Source organism: Gorilla gorilla, chromosome X (assembly GCF_029281585.2).
Source record: "Gorilla gorilla gorilla isolate KB3781 chromosome X, NHGRI_mGorGor1-v2.1_pri, whole genome shotgun sequence".
In the NCBI taxonomy this organism is placed as follows: Eukaryota; Metazoa; Chordata; class Mammalia; order Primates; family Hominidae; genus Gorilla; species Gorilla gorilla.
This window is the reverse complement of record NC_073247.2, coordinates 114094168-114107834: the sequence shown is the minus strand read 5'-3', so window position 1 is coordinate 114107834 and position 13667 is coordinate 114094168. Positions and strand designations below refer to the sequence as shown.

Here is a 13667-nt window from a genome sequence, read left to right as displayed (position 1 = left end):
ATATTTATGTGCACATATATATTTATTCAATTATTTATGACTGAATTGTTCTCAATGATTCTAAAAAACGGCTACGTCAATTTACATGCTCGGAAGCAATGTATGTGAGTACTCTTGTCTCCTCCCTCCAACTTCAGAAATAATCTTGGGAAGCATACACTTTGCCTCACCATTTAAACTTCCAAGATTGTGTCCTAATGGACCATTTGCAGATGATGTGTGTGTGTGTGTGTGTGTGTGTGTGTGCGTGTGTGTGTGTGTGTGTATAGAGGTAGAGCGCACGAGAGATGAGAGAGTGAGTTCAGGTGTCAGAGTTAGCATGTGCTGGGAGGATAGGACCACAGGAAATCGTGGGAATTGGCAGGAGGATGAGTGACTGGAAGACCAGGACGTCAGAGCTGGCTAGGGAAGGAGGTCCAGGCTGTGGAAGCCTGATGATGTAGAGAGAGGAAGCAGAGGGGCCATGTGATGGGTTCCATGGTTCCTGTCCACAAAGGAGCCCTGGTAGCTCTGAGAGCCTGAGCTGAACAGACACTGTGGTTGATGGGTAACATGTGAGGCCATCTGTAGGCTACACGATGAGGCTGAGAAGCACACATTGTAGTCTCTGCTCCTTGGGTGAGAGGACCAAGGCTTAGAGAGGTATAGGAGCTTGTCTTTGACTATTGAGGCACTACAGGGAAGAACAAGGTTGGCATATTCTTTTTGTAATGGCAACTATCCCCTTAGTTCCTAGTTTTATGAAATCCACACTCCAATATATGGATCCCTAATGTACATGTACATAAAGAACTGAAAAGTGGCAAGTGGTAGGAAGGTGGCAAGTGGTAGGAAGTAACGTATGCCAAACACGAAAGTGGAGGCATAATTTGTAAACTGGTGGTACTTCTCCTATGTCACCATTTATAGGACTGTGACTTGAAAACGTCACACTACTATTATTTTAATTTCGAAAAGTATGCCAGCTGATTGTCTAACGTGCAAGCATCACAGGAGTGTGGACAATAAATTGTGCAAACGTTTCGTTCAACTCTTGCCTGCAATTAGGAACTGCTAAATGCCAGTTGTTGAGAACTGACCATAAGGTGAGATTCTGTGCTACCGCTGTTTGTTTAGAAGTGAAAATAAATGGCTGATCCCCTTCAAGAACATGGACATGGAGCACCCGGTGTCAGCTCTCTGAGGAGTGTGCCGGGTAGATGGGCTGAGTATCCCCCTCCCCCGCCACCCCCCGCCGCAGGTGCTACCCTGAGACGACTCCTCGAAAAGTGCACCTTTGGGAAAGGGAGGGGTCGGGACGGTGGATGGAAGCCCCTGGTGTGCCAAGGTAACATGCCTGCTTCTGTGGGCCTCCAGGTCGAGCATCTGACAGAGTCCCACTGTCTCTCAAGGCCAATCTCTGGAAGGAGCGTGCGTCCTTTCTCATGAGGATTTACTGACAAAATTACCCATGAAGGCAAGCCAGATTCATGTATCTGCTAAGGCCAGCCAGGGATGAACAGGGATGCAGTGCTTTCAGTCCTGGCCCCGCTGGCTCACGGCTGGGGCAGGGGAAGAGCAATCCAGGGCACACAATGTACAACGTGTAACGTCACTCTTTATTATGAAAATAAAATGGTGATCATGAGTGGGGCGAATACACAGAGCAACTGGCTCTTTGGGTGGTTATGTCACGTGGCCTGCAAGTTAACATTGGCTTCCTGGTCAGCCAGGCCTTAGGCTGGTGAAAAGAGGAAACAAAGAGGATGTGAACGAAGACAAAGAAGACATCGGAGGGCTCCTTTTAGGAGATTTGCGTGAAGGCCTCCGCGGGGATCTTGCCCTCGGTCTAGAGAAAGTAAAGAAAAGGAGTTGGGATGTTAGTAGAGCCAGGTGCCCTGGGTTCCATCCCCACACTACCTGGCCTCCATCTTCTTGGCCCTCCTGACGACCCAGAGACAGCTGTCTTTTACCCACTTGATTCCCAGACCTCACCTGGAGCATAGTGAAGGCCTGGCCAGCTCTAGTGTAGTTCCACTCATTGTCCTGAAGGCACCTGGGGTGGGAGAAGAACAGGTGCTCTCCATTACTAGCCCAGGACAGACACGCTGACTATGCAATGCCACCCTTAATCTATGCTACCTTTTTGCTGGGTCACATGTACCAATATGAGCACTATTGTAACAATGAAAAAAGGCCTAGGGAAAACCAAAACGCCCATCCCTGACATTAATGCCCACTAGAATTCAAATCAGAAACATAGGGGTATTCAAATGAACAAGGGAGCTTAATACATATTGATAAAGAAAGATGTTCAAGAAATAACAAGTGGAAATTCAATAATACGTTTCTTTTCTATTGAGATATAATGCACATACTGTAGCAGTCACCATTTTAAGGTGTACAATTCAGTGCTTTTAAGTCTATTCACAAGACTGTGCAACCATCACACCTATCTAATTCCAAACTGTTTTTATCACCTCAAAAAGAAACTCCTTAACTGTTAGAGATCACTCCCTGTTCTCCCTCTTCCCCAGATCTTGGCAACCACTACTCTGCTTTCGGTCTCTATGGATCTGGCTATTCTGAACACTTCGTATGAATGGAATCATATAATTATGTGGCTTTTTGTGACTGGGTGCTCCCACTTAGCACATAATGTTTTCAGGGTTCATCCACGTCACAGCACATATCACAACTACATCCTTTTTTGTGGATGAATAATATTCTAATAATATTCCACCGTATGGATGTACCACATTATCCATTCATCAGCTGAAGGTCAATCCATGTGTTTCCATTTTTTGGCTATTTGGAATAACGCCACTACGGAAATTCATGTGCAAGTTGTTGAATGGGCATATATTTTCATTTCTTTTGGTATACACTTAGGAGTGGGATTACTGGATCATGTGGTAACTCCATGTTTAAGATTTTGAGGAACTGCCAAAATCTTTTTCCCAGCAACTGCTCCACTTTATGTTCCCAGTAGTAATACATGAGATTTCCAATTTCTCTGCATTCTCACCGACATTTGTCATGTTTCCTTTTACAGACTAAAGCTATCGTAGTGGGTATGAAGTGGTAACTCACTGTGGTTTCGATATGCATTTCCCTAATGACTAACGATGTTGAGAAGATTTTCACGTGCTTCTTGGTCATTTGTATATCTCCTTTGGAGAAACATCTATTCAAATCATTTCCCCATTTTTTAATTCGGTGGCTTGTCTGTTTGTTGTTGAGTTGTAAGGGTTCTTCTTGTCGGCGGTGTGATTTGCAAATATTTTCCCTTGTTCCCATCAGTCAGTTTTCCGCTTTCTTGATAGTGTCTGCTGATGCACAAAAGCTTTTAATTTAGATGAAGTCCAATTTACCTATTTTTTCTTTGGTTGCTTGTGCTTTTGGTTTCATATGTAAGAAATGGTTGCCTAATTCAAAGTAATGAAGATGTACACTTACAGTGTTTTACAGTTCTGGCTCTTATTTTAGGTCATTGATCCATTTTCTGCCAGTGTTTGCACGTGATGTGAGTTAGGGGTCAAAATTAATTGTTTTGCAAGTGGATATCCACTTCTCCCAGCACCATTTGTTAAGAAGACTATTTTTTTTCTCCATTGGATTTTTTCAGCACCCTGAATGATAATCAACTGGACATAAATACGTGAGAGTATCTGTGGACTCTCAACTATATTCCATTGATTCCCACGTCTGTTCCTATGTCGGTACCATAAGGTCTTGATTAATGTAGTTTTGTAGCAAGTTCTGAAATCGGGAAGTGTGAGTCTTCCAACGTTGTTCTTCTCTTTCAAGACGGTTTTGGCTGTTTGGGGTCCACTGCATTTCCACATGAATTTTGGGATTACCTTGTCAATTTCTGCAAAGAAGTCAGTTGGGATTCTGTCAGGGACTGCAATGAATCTGTAGATTGTTCTGGGTGGTACTGCCATCGTAATGATATTAAGTCTTCCAATCTATGAACGTGGGATGGCTTTCCACATATTTAGGTCTTCTTTAATTTTTTTCAGCAATGTTTTGCAGATTTCAGAGTATAAGATTTGCGCTTCTTCTCTTAAATTTGTTCCTACACACTTTCTTCTTTTCGATGCCACTGTAGATGGACTTATTTTCTTAATTTCATTTTTTTGGATTGTCCATTGCAACTACATAGAAGTACAAATGATTTTTGTATATTGTATCTTTCAACCTTGCTGACCTGGTTTATCAGTAGTTTGTTGTGGTTGATTCTTTCAGATTTTACAAATGGAAGGTAATGTCATTTGGGCATTATGTCATTTAAAAAAATATTTACATATACCAGTATAAAAGTATGACACCTTTTTCATGGACCCACTTTTTTTGGAAGCAAAATACCCAGATAGTTATTTTTCCAAATTGCATGTGAGTTTCCATTACTCATTCCTCTGATGTCCCAACGGCCCCCATCCCCATGTACTCCCAGCACTCACTTCTGAGACCACTCCAGTTTCATCCCAGACTGGGCAGAGAAAGCCTGCACCATTTCCTGCTGCTCCTGGGAGAGGGAGGGCTCAGAGCTGGAGGAGAGTGTGGACACCGGGATGGAGAAGGCACTCTGAGTCTCTTGGGGGCTGGCATTCCTCACAAACAGCTCGTCATTCACGATGCACAGACTGGAGGAAAGAAAAATGCACCCTCAAACTGGACAAGTAGATAACTCCACACCCCCAACAACAGGATCCTTCTTAATTAACCACTGCCACTCAACAACCAAATTCCTTCCATATCCCTAACTGTGCCTGCCTCCCAGATTTTTTGGCTGGTACCCTCTAACCCTCCCACAGAGTCCACCTTTGGAGAGACTGTCTACCAGCTTCACTAGATTTTTAGATCCAACCCCAACGCATTTACCCTGTACAACAGCCCAAGGAAGTGGATAGTCTTATCCCAATTTTCAGAAAAAGGCACTGAATCACAGAGTGGTCGAATAAGTTGATCAAGGTCACACAGTTTGTGAGTGTTGGGGTGAGGAACAGAATCTGTATTCTGACTCCAGGGCCCACACTCTTAAACACTAGGCTGGACTGCTCCTTGGATCTTCCTGTCGGCCTTCCACAATATTGAGAACACCCGGAGGACTGCACCCACCACATTTCCACAACACTGGCCCCAAGCTTGGATGGGTGCTCCCACCCACAACACAGCACTAACCTGGAACTGCTGCCAGGGGTAGCAATGAAGGTCCGGGTGAAGGCGAGAACAGAACCCTGAGACTGTCCTTCCACTTCAAAGACAACAAACACCACCACCTTAGAGTTGCACAGGCTTTAACATGCTCACACGGTGATCCCCAGTCAGAGTATTGCTTGACACTCACACAGAAGTGGGGGGAAGACCAGGACAATTGTTCACTTGGAGTCAGGCGGATGTGGCAGGAATGGGGAGGGCAGCAACAGGAACAATCCGCTCCCAGTGACAGGGCCCCTATCGTGTGGGGCCCTGTGAAAACCACAAGTTCACTTAATTCCTATTTCACAGTAGCCCAAGAGATAGATTATTAGCCCCATTTTGCAAATGAGGAAACTGAAGGGTTAAGTAACCAGCACAAGTCCACAGAGTAAGGACCTGGGATGAGAGCTGTCAAACTCCACAGTCTGTGTCCTTAACGCACGCCTGAGCTGTGCAGGGCAGACAGGCATGGACCTAGGTCAGATCAGGGTGGTTTGAAGGCAGCGTGGGGGTGGGAAAACACGGAAGAAAGAAGAGGAAGGAAAGGAAAGGAAAGGAACGAAAGCAGGGAAGCTGGGGGAGTTCTGAGAGGGAGCCCAGCCAGGGGGAGGGAGCAGTGGGGGATCTGGGGAGGGGACTATACAGACACTCACCTTCCTTGAAAACCCCATTGACAGAAAAGCAGAGCATCCTTTCCTGAAAAGGAAGCGCTCAGGTGTTCAGGATCCTCCTTAACCTCCTACCCACCTCTGGCTCTCTGGGCCTGCCCAAGGGAGGAAGCAGGTGCTCACCGTCTGGCACCACACGTCCACCAGGATGGAGCTGAGGTCATGCTGAGTTTTGGGCAACGCACTGAGGGAGTCCACAATGTCACGTTTTGTGCGCCTCAGCAGTTCCCCCTTCAGGTCTGTAGAGGAGAAGAGAAGCAAGGAATGGCAGGGTGGGCGGGGCAGGGCAGGGGGCTACCACATCCTGGTCCTTGGCCCCTGTGATTGTTCCCATCACACCCCCTTACCTTGCCCACCCTTCCCCATCACACACTTACAGGGGTCCTTGAGTGTTTTCATATTCCTGCTATCCTCAAAGTACTTGCACAAGCTGTTCCTAGGAGAAAAAGAGGAGCAGGAGTGGGTGGCCCGGCCAGTGTGGGCATTTCCAGGAGTTGGCCTGTGTCTGCTGGGGAGACACACAGCCCCAGAGCAGGGTCTGAGCCGTGATACTCACGGGGCTGAGTCCTTGGGGTCGAAGGGAATAGCCAAGGAGAAGCAGGCCTCATTGTGGTAAGCACCGAGGAGACCCTGTCGATCTCCAGAGTCATAGATCGAGTAATACCTGGGGGGAAGCAGTGAGGATAGGCTATCTCTGTGGCCTGGGCCCCAGATGAGACTTGAAAACTCCCAGGCTGCATGGGTGGCCCAGCCTGTCTCAGCCCTCCCCTTCCTCATGGTCCCAGGGATACTCACTGCTTCAGGAATTGCAGGACTAAATGCTTTAGGGTCTCAGATCCAGTAAAGTTTTCCTGAAATCAAAAGACAATTTGGATCTATGCGGTGGACAAAGCCTCCCTTACAGCAACCCAAATCTTGCTTGGTCCTTCTTCCTCACCTTGCAGGGTTTCATTGTCTCAGAGCTGTCAATGTCAACAATCATTGGTGGGGATAACTCTTGGCCGTCCTGGAGAAGGAAAGAGGAAGTCAGCAGTGGAGACCAACGAGGTGGAGCTGGATGATCGATAAGATGAACATGCCCAGGGAGACAAGCATCAGAGGCTAGGTGGGAAATGGCCCTGGAAATTCCAGTCGGTGGCTTTCTCATGGGGTGCTGGACATCTCTACTATCACATGCAAATGTGTGTGTGTGGGGGGGGGGGTGGCGGTGGGGGGACACATTTTCCAGGGAGAATATTCTTGTCTTTTTCAGGAATCCATGCCTGTAAAATGGATGAGGGTCTGATACAAGCATGTAATCTAGGCAAGACCCAAAGGACTTGAGGGCAGGCGTGGAGGTCCTTTTCTTGAGTAAGAGGAGACAATGATGACGGTATTATACATACTTACCAGGCGTAACAACTTGGGGAAACAATCCCGGATGGCACTGTCCAAAACCAAAAATTGAATGAAGTGACTGACAGTTCAGGGTTGCACAGTCTCTCTCCCACTCCCTCTCACACTCCTCCCTCTCCTTCCTCCTGGTTAGCTTCCATCTAGACTGTCCTGACTCCCTTTTCTCCAGTGCCACAAGAAGCAGCACTGGGAGCCCAGGCTCCAGGGCTTTCTTCCTCTCCCTCCCTCCCCTTTGCCCAAGTCACCATGGAAGGCTCTGCAGGGAGCAGGAAATGGGGTGGGAGCCCAGGGCTCTGCCACCTCACTGGCTGTCCATCAACCTGCCTGACCAGGCCCTGGCCAAGACCAGGTCAGCCCTTAGGGATGGCCCAGGATGCTGGGACACGGAGGTGAGTGAGGCCGGACTCAGGAGGCAGGAAGCGGAAGGCAGAGGGGACGACAACAGAAACGGGGTGAAGGTAGGGGAGGGACGGATGGGTGAGACATAGGAGAGGAGAGACAAGGGAGAAACAGGATGCAATGCAAAGGGAAGGGAAAGACTCTCTACTGCGGAGGTGGAGTTCAGGGAGGAGAAGAGGAGAAAAGGGCTCCCCTGCTGCAGCCCTTTCCCTCACTGCTCCCTGGCTGGCCCTGGGGACCAAGGCAGGAAAGGAAAACATGCGCCTGTTGGGCTGGGGCCCACTGGATGCAGCTGGAGCCTTCCTCACCTGTGTGAGCTCAGTCTGAGCTGGGCATGGGAAACAGACCAGCCACGGGGACAGGAGACCTTCTCCCGGGAGGAGTGAAGAGTCAGGCCCCAGCTCAGCATGGGGTTCAGAGTCTGGGGACCCCCTCTCCAGACCACTGCATTCTCTTCTGATGGTCCCTGACTCCTGTGCCCCTCTGTGCTGACGCCTTGACCGAGGAATGCTACCCATCTCGGGCTACCCAGGGCTCCTCTGAGGGCCCAGGCAGGATGATGTGAGGTGGGGAAGGAGGGAAGGTGGGGCAGTGCCCTGAGAGGCCTGTCCTTCTGTCTTCTCAACCTCCTCTGCCCTCTGCCTTCCACTCCTGCCTCAGGAACGTGGCCCGCTTCTGGCCCCTTGACGCAGGAAACCCAGGTTTCTCCCCAAGGAGGGCCCAGCTCCTGGCATTGGGCCAGAGGAAGAGATGGCATGAAAGCAGCCACCCGGGGCCCCAGCCCTCAGTATGGGGCAGGGAAGCCCCCATGCCAGCCCAGGACAGGTGGGGGGACCTTTTTGGAGCAAGAGAAGGAGAACCCCTCTTGGGACAGGGGAGGGAAGCCCCATCTCAGCATGGAGGCAGGAAGGCCTGTCTCAGCATGAGGCCCCGGACTAAAGGACTCTTCTCGGTCCAGGGCACCAGCATCTGAATACTGCTGGTCCTGGGGAGGTGCGGGAGCCCCACTTCCTGGAGCACACTCACAGAGGGCACACTGGAGGAGGCTTGGTGGAGACAGGCGGGAAACACACCCCAGAGCAGGTGGAAAGGGGACCATGTCAGAGGAAGGAAAGGAGACCTCTAAGCACAGATGAGTGAGTGACACAGAGAGAGGAGTGTGTGTATGTGTGTGTGTGTGTGTATGTGTGTGTGTGCGTGTGCATGTGTGTGTGTGTGTAGTAGGGAAAGTTTGTGGTCCTCCCAGAGGACCAAGGCTGCTTCTTCCTGCAGAAGGGCACCTTCAGACACAGCTCAGTCACCCAGGGAGCAAAGGTGCCCAGGAAGGGCGACAGGGGTTGCCACTGACCTTACATAGGCAGACTGGTCCGAGAAGGTGCTGCACAAGGGGTTCCCTTCTAGCCATAGCTCTTCGAGCTTCAGCCCTTTCACCTTGCCCAACTCCCACACCGACTCCAGCTAAGAAAGATGGGGAGGAAGCTGGAGAAGGAGGGCCAGGGAAAGAGAGACACCCAGGACCCTGGGCCCTGAATTCCCCCAGCCCTCATAGTCACCCACAGGTACCTTTGCCTGGATGTTGCCATTATCCTGATGTGTCCTGCCCTCCACCCAAAGTTGATCTGGCTCCCCCTTCTCACCTTATTTTTGGAGAGGTTCAGGGTCTTGACTTTGGGAGCCTTCTCTATAATGTCAGACAGGCCATCCAGGTGGTACAGTTTGTTGTTGCACAAGTTCAAAGACAATAGCTTTGGGTCAAGAAGAGTTAGAGTGGCGGCTACTATCTTGGGCCTCAGAGACAAATCTGCCCTCCACCTTATCCCTTCCACCCCTCTAACTAAATACCAGCACTGAGCCTAAGGCTTCACCTCAGGGAAATTTCTTTCAATGATCTTCAGGGTGGCAGCCATGCAGTTTCTTCGATTCAGGATTATATCAATGTCACGGCCCATCAAGTCTTGAAGAAGCCAAGAGAAGGGAATCGGAAGGCTGGGAGGGCCCTGGCTGGACCAGAGCCAGCCCCAACCCCTCTGTAAATTGCCATCCCTAAGTCTCCCTGTCAGGCAGACCTCTCTGCCCCCGCTTGTCTTAGAATTGCTGCTGTCAGCCTTACCTGGGTCAAAGCGGAGATTCTGGAGATCAAGAGCTTGCTGGGAGACATTGTACCGTTTGTTCATGGTCAGCTGCAGAGATAGAGATGAAGACAGAGGCTCTGGGGCTCTGGTGATGGTGGTGGTGGTGGTGGTGGTGGTGGTGGTGGTGGTGGTGGTGGTGGTGACAGGGAAAGAGGGGGCCAGGGGAAGAAGAGGTGGGTCCAGGAAGCAGGCATACAATGATCCTTGAGTCTGTATTACCTTTAGCATCTCCATTTGGCCTGGCTTCAACTTATGCTTCACAGAGTAGGGTGCAGTAGAATGATTGACAAATATACATATCTGCAGGAAGGCAGGGTGGTAACTACCAGGACCTCTAATCCCAAAGAGGATGACCAGCCCCCTGGCCTGTCCTCCTGCCCAGAGACTAAGTACAGGGCATGTCCTCGGCACACACCTTTTGGTTCTCGTCATCACAAATCTTATAACTGACATCCTTCAGTGCGGAGGCAGTGCTAGCATCCTGGACAAAGAAGCATGCCTGATTTCGGACGTAGTGGAACTATAGGGAGTGAAGGCAAGAGCAACGGCGTCAGAGGCCAATGGCCCCTGCTGAGCCAGGCCTCTCCCCGTCCCCCATGCCCACTCATCTGGCTTCACCATCCTCTCTTACATCAACCGGAGTGAAGGGGTCACTGCAATGGCTCTGGATTGAATTCACTAGCCATGCCTTGTCATACTTTATCCCGTAAGGAATCTAAGGGTAAAAGGAAGAAATAGGAGGGAAGGGAGAGACAACGTGGAACTAAGGATGGAGAACAGAACCAACCAGCTGGGTTTTTTTTCTTTCTTTCCAACCTTCTACTTAGCTTAGATTTCTAAAGAAAGGACCGCTGACATGATTTCTTATTTTTGTGCCAAATATAGATGCCCTAAACTCCCTTTCCCCCCATTCTGAAGCTCTCCTCCAAACAATCAACTTAGGGTGTTTTAAGTGGTCTTCCTTCTATCAGGTTCCAGAATAGTCTACCTAATGCAGACCCCACCAAGATACTCACTGTGACCTTAAACCAGTTCCTTGTGTATCCATCCTGTGTGTCCTGACTCATTTTTCTCTCTGGAGGTTTTCTATTTCTCCACGTGGTAATACGGATTTCGTCTTCACTATGCCATTTCATTCTTCTTTCGCATCGGATGCTATAAGGAGTGCTGTGGGGAAGAGGAGAGAAGGCGGGTATCCATTAAATCTAAGAAAGTCTTCTATACATGCTCCACTCACTGACGCCAGGGCTACAATTAGGATTGCTCAGCCACTATTCCACTTCCAGCATTCGTCAGTTCTCTAATGAGAGAAGAAAAGGAAGACCACAGAGAATGAAAGGGTTGCACAGTCCCGGGGGCTGCTACGTGCAAACCAGGCTGCCTGGTCACTTACTGTCTTAGTTGTTGGTCCTTGTGGACATCCCTCATCTCCACACTTCCATCATTCTCCTGGCAGTGTGAAGGCGGGCGCTCATACCCACCATGTTCATAATGAGAGTTCCTCTTGTCAAAATTATCCCGGAAAGAACTCCCACCTTTCTTTCTTCCTTGAAAAGTGCTACCATGGTCATGGCATTCTGCAACTGAGAACAAAAAGACAAGTTTGAGACACATCAATGGTCCACTTACCATGTACCACGTCGTGAGCTAACTCCATGGTAGGGCTAGCAAAGTGCCAACCCGCCACATAAGCCCCAGAAAACAAACTCCTCTGCCTGTCCAGATACAAGAGCCTTATCTCACAGGTGGCACAATCAGGGCAGGAATCTTGGGAGAGGAAGCAACTGTGTTGAACCTCCTAAGAAATGGAGCAGGAATTATAAAGAACAGAGGTGCGCGTGTCCATGGGTTAGACTAGACACCAGCCACACACCTGGAAGGGGTCCTAATCTTGCCTTCTCTCAGGCTTCTCTAATCTAACAACCACACCAACACCTGGGAGACAAGCTCCCTCGCACCTCCCAAATCCAATCCCCAAATGCATTCTGTGAACAATCAGCAAGCTATACTTCTTTGCCAGTGCAGTACAAGCTTTAATGACAGGTGGGTCTGATGTAACAGCTTCCCAAGCTGCCCTCCTGCCTCCAGCCTTGCCCTCAAAAATACTCAGTTTGAAATACCCAGAGCAAGCTTTCTTTTTGCCCAGCCCGAAATGCTTTCAGCCCAAGAGACAACTCTTCCTAAGCAAGTGACAGAATTACTGGAAAGAAAATCAGCAGATACTGAAAACCACTACAGTAACAGGATCTAAATGACATAAATAAAACACCGTACCCAACACACTGTACCCAACAACAAAAACAGAGCATGTATGTTTTTTCCCCCTCTACTGTCTTGCAGCATTCACGAAGGTAGACCATCTCCTGGACCATCAAACAGACCTCGACCAATTTCAAAATGTACACCTTGTCTCAGGGCACTCTTATGAATAAAATTTCAGTCACTGCTGACCTCTCTGCAATGTACTGATTATGCCCAGGCCTCAGATGAACTTCTGTAGGGGGTGTCATTGCTTTCACTGTGTGTGACCCGCTGTCAGGACAGTCCTGCTCCTCTCGACTGCTGGGACTTTCCCTGTGTGCCATTAGAAGTGAAACTAAATGTGGGCAGAGCATCTGACCTAGACATTCCTGATGCTTGGTCCCTACAACTTGGAAGTGGGGCTGGAGTGCTCTCTTTCTCTCACACTCTACATCCAACCGATCAGGATGGATGTATCTTCTCTTGGCTCTACCTTTAAAATATATCCAGAGTCTGGCCACTTCTCACCCCCTCCACTGCTACCTACCCTGGCCAGGTCACCAACATCTGTCTCCTGGATTATGCTGCCTTCCAAGTTGTCCTTCTGCTTTTGCCCTTGACTCCCCTACCATCTATTTTCAACACAGGAGGCAGAGTGATTTTTTAAGGCATAAGTGAAATCTTGTCATCCCTTTACTCAAAATCCTTTAACCGCGGTTTGGAGCCCATCAGTACGTTAAAAAGTTATGAGTCCATAACAATACTCAACAACAGCAACAACAACAACAAAGACCCCTATTGGTGACATTTGGAGGATGTCCAGAAACCAACTCATTTTCACGAAAGTCCGTAAATGAAAGGGAAAAAAATCAAAGATTAAAGTGAGGGTTAAGGGCACACGGTCAATATATGGAGCACAGGAAGAGTCAGAGTCATTTTTGAGAACACACATCACTTCAGAAATAACGTCACTGAGGGGAAGAAGGTGTAAAAGTGTAAGATAGCCAACAGCTACAGCTACAGCCTCAGGCAAGGCCTTGTGTTGGAAGAGAGCACATGTGATAAAAAGCCACAGAGGGACCGGACAGAGAGAGATGCCGAAGACAAAACACACACAGGCGTACATCCACTTGCTGAACTCTGGCATCTCAGCACAAAATCCCTGTCTCGCAGTTGTGCTGCCGGAATTACGGGCGATCTCAAGAGTATTATAAAGCAGCTAGTACTTCTCACCCAGACCGCCTGGGTTTCCCCTCAAGTCCCACCATGTACTGGCTGATCCCCCCACACAGACATAGTGGTGAGTAACCTTTATGACATCACGTGTGTTCCTACTGGTACTTCCTGTGTCAGTTTGGAATTCTGCCTACATCACTGCCATGCCACTGAGTGCATGGCATCAGCATCCCTGCTACGGCAGGGAAAGAACAGGATAAGAAGAAAACCAACCCTTGCCCAGTGGCAACCAACATCTGCTCGGTGTTGGGCAGACTCACTAGGTTTCTCTTGACCTCCTCACAGAAATCCCATGAGAATTCTATCCACAGTCCCTTTTCAGATCATGAATATTGGGTTCACAGATGTCGGGTACATTTCCCAGCCAGGTAAGTGGCAGAACAGGAATTATGTCCTCACGTATATTGGTCTG

The 13667-nt window shown here is 49.0% G+C and overlaps 1 protein-coding gene across 6 annotated transcripts in view; it reads right to left on the bottom strand.

The window, feature by feature from the left end:
- Positions 1-1577: 1577 nt before the first annotated feature.
- LOC129523474 (nuclear RNA export factor 2) overlaps positions 1578-13667 on the bottom strand; it is a 64558-nt gene continuing 52468 nt past the window's right edge. For 4 of the 6 annotated variants that reach the window (XM_055376606.1, XM_055376605.1, XM_055376604.1 and 1 more), the window contains 20 exons: positions 11172-11361; positions 10795-10945; positions 10410-10493; positions 10194-10298; positions 9998-10078; positions 9757-9826; positions 9512-9600; positions 9284-9391; positions 8995-9104; positions 7242-7278; positions 6790-6858; positions 6648-6703; positions 6409-6516; positions 6230-6288; positions 5976-6091; positions 5838-5880; positions 5167-5239; positions 4446-4628; positions 1975-2035; positions 1578-1828 (listed from right to left, as the gene is read on the bottom strand). In XM_055376606.1, the coding sequence (XP_055232581.1) occupies positions 1784-1828; positions 1975-2035; positions 4446-4628; positions 5167-5239; positions 5838-5880; positions 5976-6091; positions 6230-6288; positions 6409-6516; positions 6648-6703; positions 6790-6858; positions 7242-7278; positions 8995-9104; positions 9284-9391; positions 9512-9600; positions 9757-9826; positions 9998-10078; positions 10194-10298; positions 10410-10493; positions 10795-10945; positions 11172-11361 (1838 nt within the window). In that variant the 3' untranslated portion in view covers positions 1578-1783. The remainder of the gene's footprint in view (positions 1829-1974; positions 2036-4445; positions 4629-5166; positions 5240-5837; positions 5881-5975; positions 6092-6229; positions 6289-6408; positions 6517-6647; positions 6704-6789; positions 6859-7241; positions 7279-8994; positions 9105-9283; positions 9392-9511; positions 9601-9756; positions 9827-9997; positions 10079-10193; positions 10299-10409; positions 10494-10794; positions 10946-11171; positions 11362-13667) is intronic. The other 2 variants (XM_055376608.1, XM_055376609.1) reach the window with 2 other exon arrangements.